Source organism: Macrobrachium nipponense, chromosome 30 (assembly GCF_015104395.2).
Source record: "Macrobrachium nipponense isolate FS-2020 chromosome 30, ASM1510439v2, whole genome shotgun sequence".
NCBI classification, from domain to species: domain Eukaryota; kingdom Metazoa; phylum Arthropoda; class Malacostraca; order Decapoda; family Palaemonidae; genus Macrobrachium; species Macrobrachium nipponense.
Window position 1 is genome coordinate 11334255 of NC_087218.1, and position 21341 is coordinate 11355595.

General features: G+C 46.6%; 1 protein-coding gene across 4 annotated transcripts in view; it reads right to left on the reverse strand.

Moving 5' to 3' along the window:
• LOC135202284 (putative sodium-dependent multivitamin transporter) overlaps positions 1–21341 on the reverse strand; it is an 89985-nt gene that overhangs the window by 46254 nt on the left and 22390 nt on the right. For all 4 annotated transcript variants that reach the window (XM_064231591.1, XM_064231589.1, XM_064231590.1 and 1 more), the window contains 4 exons: positions 20296–20415; positions 17964–18114; positions 17531–17677; positions 5069–5287 (listed from right to left, as the gene is read on the reverse strand). In XM_064231591.1, coding sequence (XP_064087661.1) covers positions 5069–5287; positions 17531–17677; positions 17964–18114; positions 20296–20415 — 637 coding nt within the window. The remainder of the gene's footprint in view (positions 1–5068; positions 5288–17530; positions 17678–17963; positions 18115–20295; positions 20416–21341) is intronic.

Sequence of the window (21341 nt, forward strand, 5' to 3'; positions counted from 1 at the left end):
GAGGTACTTCTGGAGGACTGATGGATGGGTGGGTATTTGAAAATACGCGTCCTTCAAGTCCACTGAAAGCATGAAATCGTTCCCCTGATCGAGTCGAGCACCGAGCGTGCCGACTCCATCGTGAACCGCGTCGTGCGAACGAAGCGGTTCAGGGGAGAGAGGTCTATCACCGGACGCCAGCCCCCCGATGCCTTCTCCACTAGGAAGAGGCGGGGCTGTAAAAGCCCGGTGACTGGTCCTCCACGATTTCTACAGCTCGTTTCGCCAGCATGGTCTTGATCTCCTGTCGAAGAGCGTTGTCCTTTGCTGATCCCCGGACATAGGTCTGTAGATGGACCGGTTTGGAGATGAGGGGGGGCCGAGACTCGAAGGGTAGTAGATATCCCTCCCGAAGGACGTCTACTATCCAGTTCTCGGCGCCGTAGCGCTGCCAAGTCGCCCAATGGCTCCGCCAGGCACCCCCCCACTTCCGGCAGCAGGTGAGGGGGAACGCCGTCCCTAGCGTTTCCCTCCTCGTTTCGACTTCTTCCCACCACCTCCTCGGGAAAGGAGGGTTGGGAGGAGGGCTGATTACGGCCCTCCTCTAGCAGACGTCGAAACAGCAGGAGTCTTCACACGGGGCTTGGACAGTGCAACCGTCTTCGCCGCCGTGGAAGCGCTAGCCAAGCTCTTTGGCTTGGCCGCAGTCGCTCGAGATTGCCCAGTAACCTTCGAGACTGCCTGGTGAACTAAGCGGTCACTGTCATCAGTGCGCCGCCTTTCCACCGCAGCGTCCACCATCTCTCCGGGGAAGAGAGCTGGGGAACTCCTAATGGGTCCATTGCGAAGCCCGAGTGCCGCCTCACGCCCGGCCCCCTTGGTCACTCGGGTAAGGACTGCGTCCCTACGTCGAAGAACCAAGTTGGCCCACAGGTTAGCAGTCTGATGGGCGAGGTAGAGATCGCTCTTCCTCCAGACTGGCACAGTCTCCTGAAAGAAGCGTCGTCTTCGAGAGCAGAACTCCCCCCGGAGCCGGCCGCTACTTTGGATATTGTGAGGGACCACAAATCCAACCAAGAGACTGCCTGGAACGCTGCCATAGCGGTAGATTCCAGGGCAAGTGCCTCCTGCTGCGAGAACCAGAGGTTCTCCGACAGGAGCTGGCTGCAGGGAACACACCTGGAGTCAGCCTCGCTAACTCCGGGGTTAACCTGTTTAGGCAGTATCGGGTCTTCCGAAGGCACGTAGAATCGCCTCTGACGCTGTAGAGGGGGAGGAAGCAGCTTAGAAGACCGTCCGGATTTCAGCGAATCCTCCCGTCCTGAGACGAGATTCTCAACTTGATCCAAGGACTGAGTCTGCAAGCTCTGATCGCGGTAACCCCACCATCATTTTGGGTTCCCTCTTGGGACCCCAAAATGATTCGAGCCGGGACGTGGGCTCTGCCGGTGGTAGCGGCGATCCTTCCGCAAGGTCATTATGCTGACGAATCAGCTTAATGACCTCTGCAAAGTTCCTCTGTATCTCGGGAGTTACTGCGTCTTGTGGAGTAGGACCGTCCAGTCCCTCCAGCAAGAACAGGTCCCGTGATACTCCTCCTTCAGAAGGAGGAACAGCGGCAGACCCCTGACGGTCACCTCCAACTACTTGCGCGTATGTTCTGGTCGGTCCTAAAACCGTGCCTGAGCCATACGGCGTCATAGCGGGGTCACGAGCGGCGCACCTCTCGTGATCACTCCCTCGGTACCTAGGTCGCTCCTCCCGGTATAGCCTGAGGAGGTTGAAGGTGCGGGAGAGGCAGACCTGACGCTCCCCCCTCGCTCGCTGGCAGGACCAGCGTGCGTGGAGGGCTGCTGCTGATCGTCACAACCCGTGGTGGCGATCGAGCAGCAGGCCTAGCCTTGCCGCTCGCCTGAGAACGTCGAGGCTGATCTCTAGCGTCAGGCGAGCTGTTGCTGGTCACCGTCTCGCCCGGTCCCTATGGGAGCGGCGGTCAGGTGACCTGCTAGGCTCTCTGTCGCGGCGAGGACCGGCCCGAGCGTCCTCTCGGCGCGTCGAGCTGCTGGTACAGCCGTGGCTGGTACCGACGGCCGCGGGGACCCCTTCCTCGCCTCAACCCGTGGTGGCTGGTCAGCGACCGTCACGTCAACAACCCGAGCAGCCAGTTGGTCGCTGCGAGAGCGTCCACTGGCCTGGCGAGAGTCGTGTGCACGACTCTCGCCAGTCTTCTGCTCCGCGCCGCTGTCTTGACGGCGAGCGAGCTCGGACGTCAAGACTTTGGCTGGACGGTCTCCCGTGGAAGAGCGTCCACTCGGTACTTCTCGCGACGAGAACGCCGACCGAGACGGAACCTGGTTTAGCGGCAGAACCGCTAACACCAGGTGAGGACGTACCAGCCGAGGCTGGTACACCTCTGGTCCTCGTCGTCTTCTTCTTTGCGAGGAAGAGACGGGCCCCGTTCCCGAAGGAACAGGAGGACCAGCAGAAGAGCTCCCCGACTCGCCTGAGCGAGACGGGCCCTTAGAAGATCCCGAAGGAGTCTTCTTAGGGGGGGAGGAGGCAGCCTTCTTCTTCTTCGGCTGTTTAGCCTTAGAAGTCGAAGGGGAATAGGAGGCAGCAGACGACGAAGAAGACGACGAAGACGACGACGACACCTTTCCTCTTCTTCTTCCTTCTTCTCTTCGCCAGGCTCCGCAGGACAAACGTCAGGTCTTCCATCCAGGAGGGAGCCGGGGCAGTTGCCGAAGCAACAGGGCCCGACTGCACCTGTCCGGAAAGACCTGAGACTGTGACAGCACCACCAACAGCAGGAACAACAGGAACAGGTCCAGGAACAGCAGGAATAGCAGGAACAGCATCCACATTATCTGAAAGGGAAGGAGCAGCAGGGACAGCAACAGGTACGGCAGGCACGGCAGGTACCGCAGGAGAGCCAGGCGTCCTGTCGGCAGCTACCGTCATTCTCGGCACTGGCGGCAGGTCCAGGGGGGTACTCTTGGGGGCAGCGAAGTCCGGGGTCGGCAACACAAAGAACCCAGGTGGCGGTGGCACCGTCCTCTTTGGTACGGCAGTAATCGGTTGTGTATTGCAGCCGTGGGTTTGTCACCGTCATTACAGTGTGTATACACCAACTGCTGTGGCATATCATAAGCTGGTGTAGATATTGTGGTAGTGGGTAGTGGTTACCGTACCATGATGAACCACTGCCGACCCCGCCAAACCGCTGAATCAACCCCTGTATACTAGGCACTCCCTGCAGTCCCAGCGACTCCCTCACCTGTCCCAGGTCGTCCTTCGCTGATGGCACACCTGACGGAAGCAACAGTCGGGTTAGTCAGAGGGGTTTCCTCGCCTGCCGTGGGGGATAAGAACCCCACCAGAGCGGACGGAAGACCCCGAATACAACTGGACGTCCGGGTAGCGGGGCGCCCTCCTCCACACAATCGACGGATCGAGAGAGGAGAAGGACTCCGCTACCCCCCCCGCAGGGGAAGGCGCGAAACGTGGGGGCTGGCCGGGGGCAGGAAAGAAGACGAAGTGTCCGTTACCAAAGGAGTCACTGGACTTTCCGATGACTTCTTTGGCGGCCTAAGTCTCTTCCTGCCCTCGTACAGCACCCACTGCGCCTCGGACCAATTCATACATGTTACACATGGCTCGGTGCGGGAGCATTCTCGCCCCCGACACCGAGTACAAACCTCGTGTGGATCCACATCCACAAATGATCTGAATCCGCCGCATTACGCCCCTCCAGCCCGGGACCACACTCTACGGGCGACTGGGGGGCGCGGCGAAATCTCCATTTCTTGATCACTCATTATTACAATGAAAAAGAAATGTAAATGTACTTACAAGCATACACTCTCAAACACACTAGGAAAAAAGAGGGCTGATACTCAAAGCAAACGACAAAGCGGGCAGAGCGATGATGAGCACGTCCTATCCTCACACGGCCGAAAGCAAAAGTGATTTGTTTACCTCCCAGTCGCGCGGCGCGCGACGATCGACAAGCAGTTAACTACCGTTCTCCCCTTGTTCGAAACTTACGACGTTCCAGCTGCCGCTAGCTACTTCCTATTGTTAAGGACCGATGGTTTGTATTACGTATCGGAACAAATGAAGGTATATGATTGAATATTACTAGAATATAAGAGTTTTAGCTTACAATTGCGTTTTTCAACCATTTTGGTATAGTCAAAGTTGACCGAAGGTTGAAATTTTGGCACATCATTATTTATATGAAAATATTTCAAAACTGATAAAAGCTACAATCATGAGTATTTTTTTTGTTGTATTCTACATGAAATTGCGCACATTTTTATATACAATATCCATGTAACAGCTAATTTAAAATGGTGCAAAAATTATGTCAAATTGACGAAATAATTTCCGAGATGTGTCACTGATACTTTTTAGTGCGATAAGAAAGAAATTCGCGCTTGCGTGCCTGCGTAACGATTGTAAACAAAACAACGCCTTGATCTGTGAGCTCCCAGCATCCCCCAAGGCGCGTGATTCAAAAATTTTCGCCTGGTAGGCCTATAAGTATTTTTCCGCAAATTTAAAAAAAAAAACTTTTCTATGTCAACGTACGATACGTCCAATTGGCACCTGACAGACAATTTATCTCTACGTATAATACGTCCAATCGGCGTAAGAGGGTTAAGATATTACCATTTTCTCATCTGATAACATTGGAATTTAGTGATGTTTTAATCTGTATCAGAAAGCTCAAAACATTAGCTTTCAAATGGTATACAATTTTGCACACTTCTGACAAATTCTAGGTGTCTAAACATATGATAAAGAAAATAAATTTAGTATTTGTCATCATAGCTGCGTTTTATGTATGATTTTAATTAATGCCACTCTTTATAAGTCTGGGGTGGGGTATAAGGGTCAAGATACTGTTTAATTATCATACATATAAATTCTTAAAGCAATAATGTATTAAAAAAGACCATTTCTATGCTGGGTTGTACGCTGCAGAATAAGCAATAAAACTGGGTTTGAAAATAAATGCTTTAGTGCTGATAAGGTACAGTACCTTTGTACAATATCTAAAAGAAAAAGATACAGCAGATATTACCTTTTGATTTGCTTTTTTGAAGAGCATGCCCATTGTAAATACAGCCAAAAGAGGACCACCAACTGCCCCAAATATCTTAAGGGATGCTTCCAGGATGCCACTGCCTAAGAACTGAGTCATGAATGCAATAGCCAGGCAAATACAGCCATATAGCAATGCAAGAAACTTGCTGATTAGAGTTAGTTTCTCACCTACCATCGCCCTGTTTGAGACAAATGGCTGTAAAAGGAGAAAAAGCTGAAAATACAAATTATAATAGATAAGTAAACCTTAAGCCTAAAACCTTTTAACATTTTGGACTTTTACCACCTATCCCTAAAACAAGAGCTTATAAATAATCGGGAAAATGTTTCAATACAAAACTCTTAAATTGCCTCTTACTCTGCTGAATTTAGTGAGGCATTCAAACCAAATTATTTCAACAAAAGTTCCCAATGCACATGCCCAATCAACTCCCCAGTCCAAGAACTGATGCAGCTTTCATTTTGCTGTGTCAATCCATCTAAAGACAGGATGAATAGTTGGAGGGATCTAGGAATTGTTACAAAGTTTGCATAAAATGTGAAATTTTCTAAAACAACTTGGATTTTTCATAGCTACAAACCTGAGGTTTTAACAAGAAGATAATTTTCTGGCGCCTAGTTGGATGTGGTTAAACAATCGGAGATTGTAAAGCAAGGAAGCTATGAGATCTGGCAAGGCATGCGTATGTTGGGCGAAAACTGGTCAAAGACCGCACACCCCACGCTGCCACGTTTAGTCTTTTTCTTGATTGCCTGGGTGAGCGACGCGGTTGCTCAATCTGTCCAACCCGGTTGTTTTGCCCGTTTTCGCTCTTTTGCTTGTCTTGTGTGTGTGTGTGTGTGTGTGTTATTATGGCTTCATTAAAAAAAATATATGCATATATAAGACCATTCACCATGAGTAATACCATGAACAACCATTTAGGAAATAAGAAAAGGCAAATGAGGTTAAAAGAAAGATTTAGCTCAAAGATGCCCAGCCACTTGGAAAAATTATGGGAGTTGGCAAAATGACAATTTGTCCAAAATTGCATTTTTCCTAACTATACAAACCTGAGGTCCTTTTACAATAGGAAGGTACTAGCGGCAGCTGGATAGGTCGTAAGCTTTCGAACAAGGGGTTCGGTAGTTAACTGCTTGTCCGACAGGCGCGCGCGCGCGACTGGGAGGTAAACAAATCACTTTTGCTTTTGGCCCAAGCAAAAACTGCAGAGTGAGGGGTGGCATGAGGTGGGACTATGTGTAAAAGGACCCAGGTTTGTATAGTTAGGAAAAATGCAATTTTGGACAAATTGTCATTTGTTCCGACACGGCATACAAACCTTCGGTCCTTTTACAATAGGAAGACTCACTTCTTGGTGGGAGGAATCTGAGTCTTTTGTGAACAGACTGGTGTTCGCCCAACCTTGGAATGCTCTGTCGTAAGAGCGAGGGAGGGATCCAAGCCTCTGTCCAATTGATCGGGGTGTGCACCGCAGGATCAATGGTCAGACCTCTGGACCAAGTACTAAGAGAGAGGAAAGCGTATCTTCGTACCAGCAAACAAGAACAAGTTCCTATTTGCAAGAGGCAACATAAAGTTATGGTTTGTCTCTTGTTGGCATCCACTTCCCCCCCCTTGTAGGAGGAAGTGGTGGATATTCGCTCCCATCCCTAGTGAAAGGGATAGGATGGGGCTCTGTCGAGTAGCTCACCTGCATCTCGTCCTTATCCAGCAAGGTGATGACCGTATTCCTCTACCCACAGGTAGAGGGGGAGAAAAAGATAGGAAGAGAAGCCAGTCACTCTCTCATTCACTTATCTATTCTTACAGTCACACCAGGACTCGATGCTGTTCAGCCTGCTAGGGTCTGGGTTAGCTACACAACGTGTTGAGCAGCCACCACGGGTCCTAAGGAAAACGATCCAAGGACCTGTGGGCAATATCCAAAAGGTAGGAGGAGGTGCCAGTGGTCTGGTTGTACCAGACCCCTGCCTTCAGTACCTGCGCCTCGGAGAAGTTCTTGTGTAACTCGAGGGAGTGTACTTCTAGGTCATCTTGGAGCTGACGAAGAGTCTTCAACACTCAGCCTGGGATGTCGAGTTTCTTCAGAAAGCGCAGTCGCGCTTTCACAGGACAAAGCAGCATCTCCTTCGCATCGAAGGCGGTGAAGTCCATTAGGGAGGGGATTGTGAAGGACTCTAACCGATCGTCAGGAACCGAAGGGTTCTGAGTCTTCGCTACGAAGTCGGTACGAAATCGAGCGTCACGAATCCCCATCCCCTGGATGCTTGACTTCGCAGGAAAAGTCATGCAATTACTCAGAGGAAAAGAAGGGAATGGTCGTATGACCTATCCCTCTTCTCGACTTCGGTGATGTCCTGTACCCATACTGGTCTATCCGTCTGCAGCGAAGTGTCTCACATTCTCCTATCCCCATGCAGTGAAGTTCTTCTTCTCGGTAGTGGATAGGACACCGACACTCAATGGTGGGTGTCGATGGTATGGGTACTGTGACAAGCCGTTAGGACGAAGAAAAGACTGTTATGGAACAACCGAACTAAGTCCACAGCGAAGTTCGTAACTGACTTTGGCGCCTTCTGACCAGCTGCCGACTGACTGCGTTCGGTAGGAGGCAAGTTGTCCAAGCACCGAGCAAGTCACGTGACCTTCGCCTTAAAAGGGTTATGCCAAGAGACTAAACAAATAATTTGTTCGTCACCGATGCCAGAAGGCGAGGTGATGATTCTCTTAAGGCATATACCCAACAGGCGAAAGTCAATTGCCTTCTAGAGACCGAGGTCCCTGATGGCAAGATATCTCATAGTATAGTTGATTCTCAGCTAAGGAGAAACAACACTATGTGTCGTTGAAGACAAAGGTGTACAGAAATGCAACCTACGTCTTCACAGCTGAACCGAGAGAAGGATTCTCAAGATTCTGAACCTGTGCTACAAAGACTGAGAACGCTAACCGCTATTCATTGCTGTCCGGTGAGGATCGTAGTTGCAATAAAAGCGGAGCGCTTTTCAGTAATGAAGAGACAGGGAAATACTGCCTGAAGAACTGCTTCTCATGGGCTGAACATTTGGAAGTAGAGCTGTCAGGTCGGAGAGTAGGCGATGTCTTCTGACACATCTGTTAATTTGGGGCGGGCAATGAATAATTGCACACCTACGAATACGAGATATTTTGAAGACAAACTCAGATGTCTGCAAAAATCATTCGCATTATCGCGGTGCGATGCAGCGGGAGACTAGTACAGACTTCTGTTACCGTGCGGTAAACAGAAAGATGAAAGAGTCCAAGAGATATCTCTGTTGAAAATTCTCGCAATGTCGAAGGCGATGAAATCGAGCGTCACAGCAGTAGATGGTCCTTCATTATTGCGAGAATCCCTGTTAATCAGAGACCTAAGTCCATGATTGTTGGGTAGAGATACGGTTCGGTAGTCAATCAAACCAGGGGAGAGAGAGACGTAACCGACCGTGCATCTCCGAGACCTAGCTGATACTGAGCTGCTATCAGGCAGTTCAATACGCAGTAGCTCTCGGTGACTCGTCATCCATGAGTTGCCAGTTAATCCCTTCACGAAGGAATGCGTTCGGCTAGAAACCATTGAGCATAAACAATTACGCTCGAGCAATTATATTTAAACGAAACGGATTTCGGAAAATACAAAAGCTGATTTGGTGTTGTCGTGACAATACCAAGTATCTAAAATCGAAACTGATAACTGCTGGAGGTTGCAGGCAACCCCGAGTTGCAGTTCAATTAAGATACAATTCGTCTCGGTCACAAATCGTAGAGTTAACTACGGTATGCGCCTACCCACCGGACAATTCAACTGTTAAAGAATCATGTCGCGAGGGTAATATACGTAGTATATTTGTAGGTTCTGTTACCACGACCTCCATCCTAAATTCTTTTCCCCTCGAGGAATGAGAATAAGGATTGGAGATCGGACCGCCTTCGTTCTCTAGTCAAGAGAGAAGGAGAAGTCTTTCCCGAAGGAAAGCTTCAATGGTGAACAGAATACCGAAGACGATAGTTCAAGCCAAACTGGAAGTTCCCGTCAGTTCTTCTCTATTCCATGGGTTAATCGCCTACTGTGTGAGATAATCCTTCTTCAGCAGCAGCTTCTCCCTTCCAAATGCTAGAAATTACAGGAATTCGAAGCCATAAGCGAGGTTCCCGATTATCGTGTAACAATTATCGGGGATTCTCGCTCACTTTGGACCGTGGTCTCGCCTAAGTGTTTGGAGATCGTAAAAAACTCGAACACTCTGAGTGCGCTAGAAATTCCGTAGAATTCTAAGCACTCTGTGAAACCCCCACTGAATTCGTCAAACGATTATCGGCTGGTGGTCCTCATCGATTCCCGTAGAAATCGAAGAAAGGGGCAGGATCCCTCCTCAACGACCGGGGCTTACGTCAGGTAGGACCCGAAGGTCCCCCCGCCGGTAGCGCAGCCCCTAACGTGGGATCTTACAGAGAAATCTCTGTAAGATCCCTCCCCTTTCCCTCGTAGCCGGAAGGAGAGAGGGAATGGGGGAGGAATTGGATACTGGCTCGCCTTCCCAGCGGAACTAGCAGTTGGAGAAGAAAAGGAGCAGCCGGGCCTCTCAGAGCCTGGGAAAACGTATCGTCAGGAGAAAACGTTTTCCCGAGGAGGGTTACGAACTCATACTGTAGGTAAGGGTCTGCCGCCACTGTGAACGTTCGTCTGGGTGGGGCTGATCGACACCTGACAGGAGAGAGCCGAATACCTTCCTCCGACTCATTCCAGTCCTCGTCGAGGTCGAAACCTCTCAGGAGGACCGAAGGGGTATTCAAATACGGTGTCCGAAGACACGTAAAAACGCCTCTGTCGCAGTAGAGGAGTTGGAAGTAGCTTGTTCGCAACCGGCCAGAACTGAGAGAGCCTTCTTGTCCGGAGACGAGAGACTACCTGGTTCAACACAGTCGGCAAGCTCCGATCGCGGCAGACCCACCGTCGATTTGGGTTCCCTCTCGGGCCCCAAAACGACTCGAGCCGAGACGTGGCTCTGCTGGTGGGAGCGGCGATCCTTCCCCGAGGTCGTTGTGCTGACGAATCAGCACCATAACCTCGGCAAAGTTCCTCTGGATCTCGGAAGTCACAGCATCTTGCAGAGTAGGACCGTTAAGCCCTTCGAACAAGAGCATATTCCGAGAACCTTCCTCCTAAGAAGGGGGACAGCGACAGCCCTCTAGGTCTTCTCCATCCACTTGCGCATACGTCCTGGCCGGTTCCAAGAACCGTGCCTGGCACGTAGGGCGTCGTGGTGGGATCATGAGGGGCGCACCCCCTCACGATCACTCCTCAATACCTCGCTCCTCCCGGTGTAACCCGAGGAGGTTGAAAGTACGGGAGAGGCAGACCTGACGCTCCCTCCTCGCTCACTGGCAGAACCAGCAGGCTTGGAGGGCTGCAGGCGATCGTCAACAACCCGCGGTTGGCGATCGAGCTGCAGGCCTGGTCGAACCGTCTCGCTGTGGAGAACGGCTGGACTGAGCACAGCGGCCCCGATCTCGAGTGTCAGAAGAGCTGGTGCTGGTTGCCGTACCGATCGCTCTCTGTGAGAGCGACGGTCAGGCGACCTGCAGGCTCCACTGTCACGGTGAGACCGGTTGCTTGTCCTCACGGCACGTCACGTCGCTGGTTCCAGCCGTGGCTGGCACCGGCGAACGGGGGGACCTCTTCCAGCCTCAGCCCGTGGCCGGTTGTGGACCGTCACGTCCCCGGTAGCCAGCTGGTCGCCGCGAGAGCAAGAGCTGGTCTGGTGAGAGTCGCGTGAGCGGCTGTCACCAGTCTTCCGCTCCGTGCCGTGAACCTGAGCTGAGCGAGCTCAGAGGTCTGGTTCCTGCTGCACGGTCGTGGTAGCCGACCGTACACTCGGTACCTCCCGCGAACGAGAGGCCGAGACGGACCCTGATGCAGTGGCAGAACCACTGACACCATGCGAGGAAGTACCGGTGTTAGCCGGTACCCCTCTGGTCCCCGTAGTCTCCTTCCTTGCGGAAGAAGAGATGGGCCCCGCTCCCGAAGGAGCAGGAGGACCAGCGGAAAGAACCCTCCCGTCCCACCAAGGTGAGACGGGTCCCGAGAAGCTCCCGAGAGGAGACTCTTAGGAGGAGGAGGCAACCTTCTTCTTCCTCGGCTGTGAAGCCTTAGAAGTCGAAGGGGAAAGAGGCGGCAGCCGACGACGATGAAGAAGATGAAGACGACGACGACGACACCTTCCTCCTCTTCTTCGTCAGCTTCCTCAGGACAGACGTAAGATCTGCTATCCAGGGCGGAGCCGGGGCTGCTGTAGCCGAAGCCACAGGGCCCGGACGCACCTGTACAGACAGACCAAAGTCTGGGGTAGTACCACCACGAACAGGGACGACGTCAGCAGGTATGGGCATCTCAGGAACAGCAGGCACAGCCAGCACAGCATCGGTAGGGACAGCCAGCGCAGCAACGGCAGGGACAGCCAGCGCAGCAACGGCAGGGACAGCCAGCGCAGCAACTGCATGGACAGTCAGCCCAGAATCGGCAGGTACGGGCAAGCAGCCCACGAGGGAAACAACTTGGGAAAAATGAATTACCGCACTTACGCACTTCAGTCCCGGCACTCGGTAATCGGAGGGCGTGGAGAAACCAAGATCCTTTAATTCACAATTGAATTCAATGGAAATAAATATGAAATGATTGTACTTACAATTCAGTTTCACTAGATAAATATGAAAAAGAAAAACACAACCATGCGAAAGCAACGACGATGAAGCAGGCAGAGAGCGATGATACACGTCTACATGCCAGCAGGCCGAAAGCAAAAGTGGTTTGTTTACCTCCCAGTTGCGCGCTGGTGGCGCGCCTGTCGGACAAGCAGTTAACTACCGAACCCCTTGTTCGAAAGCTTACGACCTGTCCAGCTGCCGCTAGTACCTTCCTATTGTAAAAGGACCGAAGGTTTGTATGCCGTGTCGGAACAAAAGCTTCTATATAGGGTGCTTATTGAGTTTGTAGTTGAATGATTCTCTTGATAAAGGGCTCCTCCCCAAGTAATGCATCTACAATGGAAGATGGACCAAATGGGGATTTCACATACAGCTGACCCCTGGTATCTATGGGGAATGAGTACCACAACCGGGGGGCCCCTCGCACCGCACAGCTAGAATCCGCAAACACTCGAAACCCCTCTAAAACTCCCTATATTGATTGTTCAAACACCAAAAAACTTCTAAAAATGCTTATATCCAAGTATTTTAAAAATGTTACCACAAAAAATGCATTCAGTCGCAAAAATTACAAGAAAATACAGAAATTAGTGAATATTTCTCCATGAAAAATACCACAAATAGGCAAATTTTCCACAAAATAATATGCATATACAGTCCACAGAACAATCTACAAACAGGTGAAGCCGAGAAACCCGAACCATGGGTCTAATGTAGTTACATAATTCGGATTGTTGTTAGAAGCAAAGGATTTGGTTATGTACCTTAAGCTTAGTTCTTCCCTACAGATTGTAAGGAATCTATCACAGTCCACACTAGCTACAAGGGAAGTGCTGTATGCACTACATCTAATTTTTCCAAGTTAGTTTTATTGGAATATCCAGAAATTTGACACAAATAATCCAAAGTTTTTCAGTGTGCACCTCAATCAAAATGCAATATTACCTTAAACATAATTAGTGACTGTTTTAACCTGTTGGCAAGGTCATTTATATGAGGACCAATAGTAAGTTTCTTATCAAATATCACCCCAAGAAATTTAACTTCATCTTCACTTGGTAAAATCTCTTTTCCTAGTTCATGTGAATATGAAGGTTTTATTTTTAGGTTGATAACTTAAATCCCCTAAGATTTGCCAACTTTCATATGGGTCTTTGTCAAAGATTACCCCTCTCCCATAGCAGCAGTTCATGTGGGGTCTGATCTCTTTCAGCATTTAATTTTCATTAACATGCATCAAACTCAACATCTGTGAATGGGTTTTTGATTTTGCATGAATAAGAAAATTTACCTTTACCCCATCAAGACATCTTGCCACTCTATGCTTCCTTAGATACCTTCTTTTGAAGGTATCTAAGGAATTTATAATAATAATTATATTTTCCTCCTTTGCTGTTGCTATCAGCCACATAGGAGGTTATGGAGTCCTTCACAAGGATGTTCCTCTATTGGTTCTTATTTCCATCTACAGCCCATTCAGAAGGTATATATTTAACCATATTTCTAGTGTCTCAATACTGCACCTGGCTTTGAACACATCTTCATGCCTTTTACAGTAAATAAAGTTTCCGCCTTAACATATTTCAAGATAGTTTATTTTAATTTCTGTTAGGGGGCAAAAGGTACTCAAAGTAGTAAAGATAGTTTAACATCCACATTCAACTGGTATATCCCCAAATGCAATAGTACAGGGAGTCCTCGGGTTACGCCGGTTTCGACTTATACTGTTTCGTGGTTACGAACGCGCCCCCATAAAAATATAAAAAATAATATTATGCGTCATTCCGTCTTACGCGGTTTAGTGTTGTAAGTGACGTAAACAAACGCGAACTAGTTTCAGGCGCACGGCGGAAGAATACACTTTGTTGTGGTTGTAGGGCGGAGAAGAAGGTGTCGCTCCCTACGCTCAGTCTCACCACATACGCCATTTTGGTTGCTTACACCGTCTCTCTCTCTCAAGTTTTATAGTTTTTTTAACTTTTTGCCCTTGGTTATGGCTCCCAAGCGTAAGGCAGACTCTTCTGATGGTAGTGCATCAAAGAAAAGAAAGGCCATCACCATGGAAGTTAAAGTGGACATTATAAAGCGATCTGAAAAGGAAGAAACACCAACAAACATTGGCCGGTCGCTTGGCCTTAGTCGTTCGACTGTTGCTACCATTATCAAAGATAAAGAGCGCATCGTTGAACATGTGAAAGGATCTGCTCCTATGAAAGCGACAGTGATAACCAAGCAGCGTAGTGGTCTAATTATTGAAATGGAAAGGTTATTGGTGCTTTGGTTGGAAGATCAAAATCAACGGCGTATTCCAGTGAGCCTTATGGTGATTCAGGAGAAGGCGAAAAGATTGTTTGAAGCATTGAAAAAAGAAAAGGGGGAAGGAAGTAAAAGTGAAGAGTTTGTGGCTAGTAGGGGTTGGTTTATGCGATTTAAGGCTTGGGCCAATTACCATAACCTTAAAAGGCAAGGTGAAGCTGCTAGTGGGGATGAGAAAGCAGCAAGTGAATTTCCTAAAGCGTTGGCTGAAATATTTAAGGAGGGGGGTTATTCTTCTCAGCAAGTGTTCAACGTGGATGAGACAGGTTTATTTTGGAAGCATATGCCTAACCGCACATACACCGCCAAGGAGGAGAAGTCAGCACCCGGTCATAAAGCCAGCAAGGAGGCTAACTTTACTTCTTGGGGGATATGCTGCTGGCAACTTCAAACTGAAGCCCTTGCTGGTGTATCAGGCTGAAAATCCAAGGGCACTCAAGGGCATTTGGAAGAGTCACATACCAGTAATTTGGAGGTCAAATAAGAAAGCATGGGTGACACTTGCGGTGTTTGAGGACTGGTTCATAAACTATTTTGTGCCAAGTGTGGAGCGGTATTGCGCCTCCAAGGGTATCCCCTTTAAGGTGTTGCTAGTGCTGGATAATGCCCCTGGACACCCTGCCCAGCTGGGAGACTTTAACCCTAATGTCAAGGTGGTTTACCTTCCACCTAATACCACGGCCCTTTTACAGCCTATGGACCAAGGAGTGATTGCTTCGTTCAAGGCCTACTACCTCCGAAGGACAATTGCTATGGCTTTACAGGCAACTGAAACCAAGAAGGACTTGACTCTGAAGGACTTTTGGAAATCCTACAACATCCTTGATGCCGTAAAGAACATTGCTGATTCCTGGGAGGAGGTTAAGCAAACAAACATGAATGGTGTTTGGAAAAAAATGTGTCCTCAATTTGTGAATGATTTCCATGGGTTTGAGGACACAGTTCAGCATGTTATTAAGAACGTTGTTCCCCTGAGTAAGGAAATCAATTTGGAGATGGAGGTTGATGATGTTACAGGGCTGCTGGAATCTCATGGAGAGGAGTTACCTGCTGAGGACCTGATACAACTGGAGAAGCAGATCATAGAGGAAGAAGAAGCACCCACCCCAGAGCCTAAGGCTTTCACAAGGCAGGACTTGGCAAGAGGTTTTGCAGAGTTGCAGCAAGCGTTGGCACTTTTGAGGCTCAGGATCCCAACTTGGAAAGGTTCACTAGGGTTTCCAGAGACTCATGGATTTGATGCAATGTTACAAGGAGATCTTGGATGAGAAGAGGTTGCTCTCTGTTCAGACTAACCTGGAGCAGTATTTTAAGAAGGTAAAGAGGCCTGCAACAGATCCTGTACCCTCTACCTCAGCTGCCTCTACTACTCCAGACTCACCTGCCCCAGAATCTCCAGCACCTTCTGAATGCTCTGCCTCCCCTCCAGGCTCACCCGCCCCAGCAGCATCTCCAGCACCTTCTGGAGGTTCTGCCTCTCTTGATTAACCTGCCCCAGTATCTCCAGCACCTTCTGCAGCTTCCTCCCCACAGTGTGCAAGCCAACCAAATAAATAAAGGTAAGGAATTGTTCTCTGTTTTTTTTTTTTTTTAATATTTACTTTAATTCATGTGGTAAGGAATTGTTTTCTCTTTTTTAAATACTTTTTTGTGTCATTAACTGTTACATTTTATTATAGCACTGTACGTACAGTACTTTACAGTATATTTTATATTTTATTTTCTATGTTCCGGCTTACACTGAAAATCGTGTTACGACGCGTCTTATGAACGGATCAACGTCGTAACCCGAGGACCCACTGTACTCTCAAATCTTAAAACGTGATTTGATGATATTGCTTTGTTGTCAATTTATTCTTGCAGAAGCTATTTGCATATCTTTGCAGAGCCAAGGCACAGGATGGGCTGCAGGTATCAGGTGAAGGATCAATTGGTGGATCAGGAGGAGCAGTGGGAACAGAAGGACCTGGAGGGTTAGTTAATACTCAAAATTCATTATTTGTCCTTTAGTTGTAGCCATACTCACGGAATTAGAATCAGACGATTGAGAGTGTATGAAAAAAGACATTATGGCCTCCCAATGCCTTGGGAGGAAAGGGAAAAGTCCCCATAGGACCAGAAATGCCAAAATTATCATAATTTCCAAGTTAAGGACCTTCACAACTGTAAATATTTTGTCCTCTTGAGTTTTGTTCCATTTAGAATGAGGCCAGTGTAAGCACCCCACATGTATTGGACAAAGGGACAAGAGTCAGCAACATGCCAGATCCCCTAAATTGCATATCCACCACCCACAAAGCTTTTGGCCATCACTATGAGTAGGAATGTTGTAGTAATACCACAATTCAGCCTGTTTCCAATACAATGCCAAAGAAGCACCAAGTTACTAGGCCCTCTCTTAAAAGCGAGACAGAAAACTTGAAAATATAGCTTAAGGTAGGCAATAAAAAAAGGATAGGGTTAGGTGGGTCCAGCAAGATAGTAGGGTGGGAGATCAGTTATTTATTACCTACCCTAAATAAGGGCATCATGTTAAAGGTACAGCTACTTTCATAATCAATGTAATTCCCACGTTGTCAATGACAAAAGAGGGAAACAACATTTAGCTGAACCCACAATAGACATAGTTGGCACCGGTATGCATTCAATCGCAGCAGCAGTCCTCATAACCCCCATCTTGGCAAGAAGTTGGGATCAGAGGGAATGCCACCTGGTGGGAAACAGGTGATTACAGACACAGTCCTAGTGGGTTTTCCAAGTTATCATTTTGTTTATTCTGAATGCTAATAGCACCTAATGGCATGAAGATATAAGCTAACTTTATCAGCAGGCAAGATTCATTCCAAATAATTCAAGATTATTTACTTTATATATAAAACTTGCTCCTTCCCCTAAGAATTTCATGATCTGACATTTAGCTCACTTGGGGTTCATGCTAAAATCCACGGTCAAATAGTGTTGTTTCACCAACGAGAATTAAAATAAATACACTATATTTCATTAGAAATAACTTTTCTGTACTGCTTAACATGCACATTACATATTTATTTCTAAAATTTTCATTCTGATCTATAAATTATAAATATCCTATCCTAAATCTCCTGTATCTGAACTTTTAATGCAGAACACCTTATTCAGACCTTTTTAGGCTTTTCCATAGGGCTTTCCTACCGCCCAACAAGAACAACAACAACAAACTCGTTTGTAGGATTACTCCCTGAGTAAGCGATAAACAAAGAAAAAAGAAAGATTATTAGAAACAGGTTGAACCTATACTTATGACAGTTGTGTAATCTTATCCATGAGCCATCAACAATAGAAAAAAAGTAGGTCTAACTTGACCAAATTTCTTCACAGGCAAATTAAAACATCTAAAGTATAATTACGCATACTAACCAGAACATAATCTTGCAATGTGACGGCAGCAAGAGAGTTGAGAGCTGACGATACTGTTGAAAGAGAACCACTGAATATTCCTGATACAAATAGTCCTGACAGTCCTGGGAACATCCCCATAGTCTCTACCACATAAAGGGGCAGCAACTGGAGAGAGAGAGAGAGAGAGAGAGAGAGAGAGAGAGAGAGAGAGAGAGAGAGAGAGAGAGAGAGAGAGAGAGAGAGAGAGAGAGAGAGAGGAAAAAAAATTAATTTCGCACAGTAAAAAAAAATATTGGTCAGTTACTTTCTTACACTAATAAAATGACATTTCTCATCAATTACTTTCTTAATGGTGAAAATTTACCATTTACTATAGGTAATCTTTTTAAACCACTTAAAGAAAACTGCTTGCATATACAAGAAATTTACTGAAATTGCCATCTTTGCTCACCTGATCTGGATTAGTGATTCGTTTGCTTTTCATAGGATCACAGTTTTGATAGTGAGCATATAGCACCAAGCCAGCAAATGATGTTGATGTGCTTAAAAGCATTAAGATAGGCAACTGGAGCCAGAGTGATGCTTGAGCTCGACGAAGATCCCTGCATAAAATTTTACAATTTACTTTGACCTAAATTTTTTTAATAATAATCATATCACAAGAAGAAAAAGAGAAAACAATTGAAACTATTCAACTGGCTTGATTTCACTACCCCTTTACAGGACTTACTTTCAGGCTTTACCACAGATAAGCAAAAAATTACAGTAAGGTTCAAGTTTCTTCAGCTACCTGAAATTATTCCACAAATACTCTGGTGGTATACTCTACATTAAAGTTGCAAATTCAAGATAAATTAGATATTTCATAGATAAACAAACATGAAACTTTTTTATATGGATTACCTATAGTGAAAGCTGCTTCAGTCACTGAAGACTGGTAATGAGGTAGTTCCCTATTCGACTAACTGTATGATTTTTTTCTTTGGCAATGGGGACAAACATAAGTTTGGTTAGATGTGAAATTATCAAAAAGACTTCAAGTTTGCACAAATTATCTTGAAATTGTGACCACAAACCACCTTTTATATGAAGTCACTCCTTATGTGGCAAGAACAGAATGTCCAAAGAATACGACTGGTGTTCTTCCAACTGAAAATGACAGCTTCCTGATCTTGCATATCAGCAGGGAAAGGATGTCTTTTGTAAACTCCTGTACAGCTTGACACTGGTGATGCCTGTGCCAAAGTTTGGCTTGTATGTTACCCCATTTTAGAAAATCTTTGATAACCATGGTTTCCCAAATGACATGAAGAAACACGTTCAGACTGTAGTATAGTAGTGCTAATTCCCAAACGATGCTCTACCAACTGCCTGGCCCTCTTCCATCCATCCCCTGGTGAAAAATGTCAGGCAGAAAGTGCATATGTGGTTGTTTGACAAAAAGACAAGGGGAAAGATTACTATTCACCTGTCATTCAGTCAAACTTTGACCAACATAGGCCCTCTAGAAAACCTGCAGGATGGCGCAACTACCTCACTGACATGAGTAGCTGTGTATACTGCCTGTTTTGTATGGAGTGGTACCAAGCAGTGCATGGGCCAGTTTGGCCTCAGACTAAACACACACTGACAAGGACCTATTGCGAGCACGATACAGTTTGTTTTGGCCCAGTAACCAGTCACAAGCACTTCCGGGGCACTATCTAAAAAGAACTAGAAGAATCACTATTTGGGGGAAAGTGAGGACTCGTCTCTTCTTGTTCCTACAGAAGCCTTATGCTTCTGTAGGAGCATGAAGAGATAGGTCCTCCACTCTCATGTGGGTCAAACAGGTGACAAGAGACTGGGGTAGTGCGCTGCGGCCCATGCAGAAGCAAGTACATGCACATTACCAGTCACAAAAGTGAGCGAGAGCTAATCCATAGTCAACATCATTTACCTTCCCAAGACAACCAGTGCAGACATGGTAATTGCAAGAAGACTTCTTAGCCTTCATAAAGATGGTGGCCTCTTAGGTCTTCTCTCCATGTTTCTGCCAATAAGATGAGAAAGAAGAAGAGGTAGACAAAGCACAGCAGCAATCCAAATTCCCAGCTAAGAGTGTTCATGTTAGTCACCATCTGGTCCAAGAGGGGATAACAAGCAGAAGCCCTTCCAACTGAAGCAGAGTTCAAAGTCCTTGTAGAAAGGGGAGGAACATGGGAGCACAGTGATGCATTGCCCTCTCATAATAACAACAGGCCCTTCAACTTGCTCCTCTTCAAAACAGTGCATATTTCTTCCTCAGGGCAGAAGACTACAAAGACAGCACAGTTCAGAGACTGCTTATGCCTGACCTCTGCAGAAAGAACAGTAAGGATAACAGTCAGTTATCAAAGGACAACATTAACCTTGCACACTTGCATGGACACACATGTTCACAACCTGGACATCTATGCTGACCATTCTTACAAGATGGAGTCATCATGCACCATATCTTACAAGAGTCGAAACAGAAAAGACAAACACCTACGTCATTAACCCGTAAAAAAAGATATACTAAAAATAAATTTCAACCACAGCCATGGTGGAATGGAGTGTAGGAAACCTGTTCAGTGATTTAGCTGAGAAAGTAGGTGGGTCTCCCTACTCCTTATTCACCTACCAATTTTTAATTCCATTGTTACCAAGCTTCCAAGACTGGACCATCTTTTTCCATAATTAACCAGTATAAAGACTCAGGTTTGTATTCTTGTATGAACAAATGAGCGACTAGAACAGGAAGACATAAAAAATAAACTTACTTTATAGTCAGTAATCGCTGAACTTGGGCCTGATTTACGCCATACAGTGAACAATATGTGAATATCCCACCAATCCCCAAACTCCAGATAGTGTGCCTCTCACGTGGGTCCAAAGATGCACTGTAATTACTTTTCTATCAAAAATAATTCTAAAACACATTATTAACAATTAAACACAAGAGATTAAAACTGAAACAAAGACATGAACACAGCATTAGGAGAAAATGTAACTTCTAGAATATCATATTCCAATAATAACCTTGCATAAATTAATTTCCACCTAACAACTTACAAGAAGATAGTCAAAATGTGGAGATTTGTTGGATTCCTGCCAACGTAGGCAATAAAGGAAATGAAGATGATAAAAGCACATAAAGCTGCAACTGCTATGGCAGGATCACACAGATATTCCTATTATGTATAGCATAATGAATATGATAGTAGCAAATTAAAGCATTAAGTGCAAAGCTGGACTATGGAATTCATCATAAAATAAATAACACAATCATGACTCCATCTTCGAACTGGTTACTTTTCTTTGATCCATGAATAAGTGATGAATAGCCCAAAATGATCCAGCCCCTAAAGGTACAAACTGTAGAGTAACATTCACAGTTAAACAGTCTTTGTGTGAATGTCCAAATTACAATTGATAATAAAGTTTTGGAAACAAATCATTTAAATGGAATTATGTCATAACCGCCTTCATTTTCAATTATAATCTTCTTACATAATGTCTGACAAGCTGTTTGATTAATGTAAGGCTGTCAAGCAAAGCCTGGGCCACTTTTTGCCATTCGGTACTTAAGACAGTGAAATGGGGGAGTTGGAGTGGTTGGATAGGAAGCAAGAGAAATCCAGAAAACAGAGGAACTAATAAGATCTACAGGGAAAACTTAGGAAAAACCCAGGCTTCAAAAATAAGCCTGGGGTGTTTGACAGAGAGACTGAAGGAAGGAAGCAGGAACAGAAGTGAATCACTGGGCTAAAAAAGTGGATGCAGCAAACATCTTTTCGAAATGCCTGAAGAGCACTACCACCCTAAG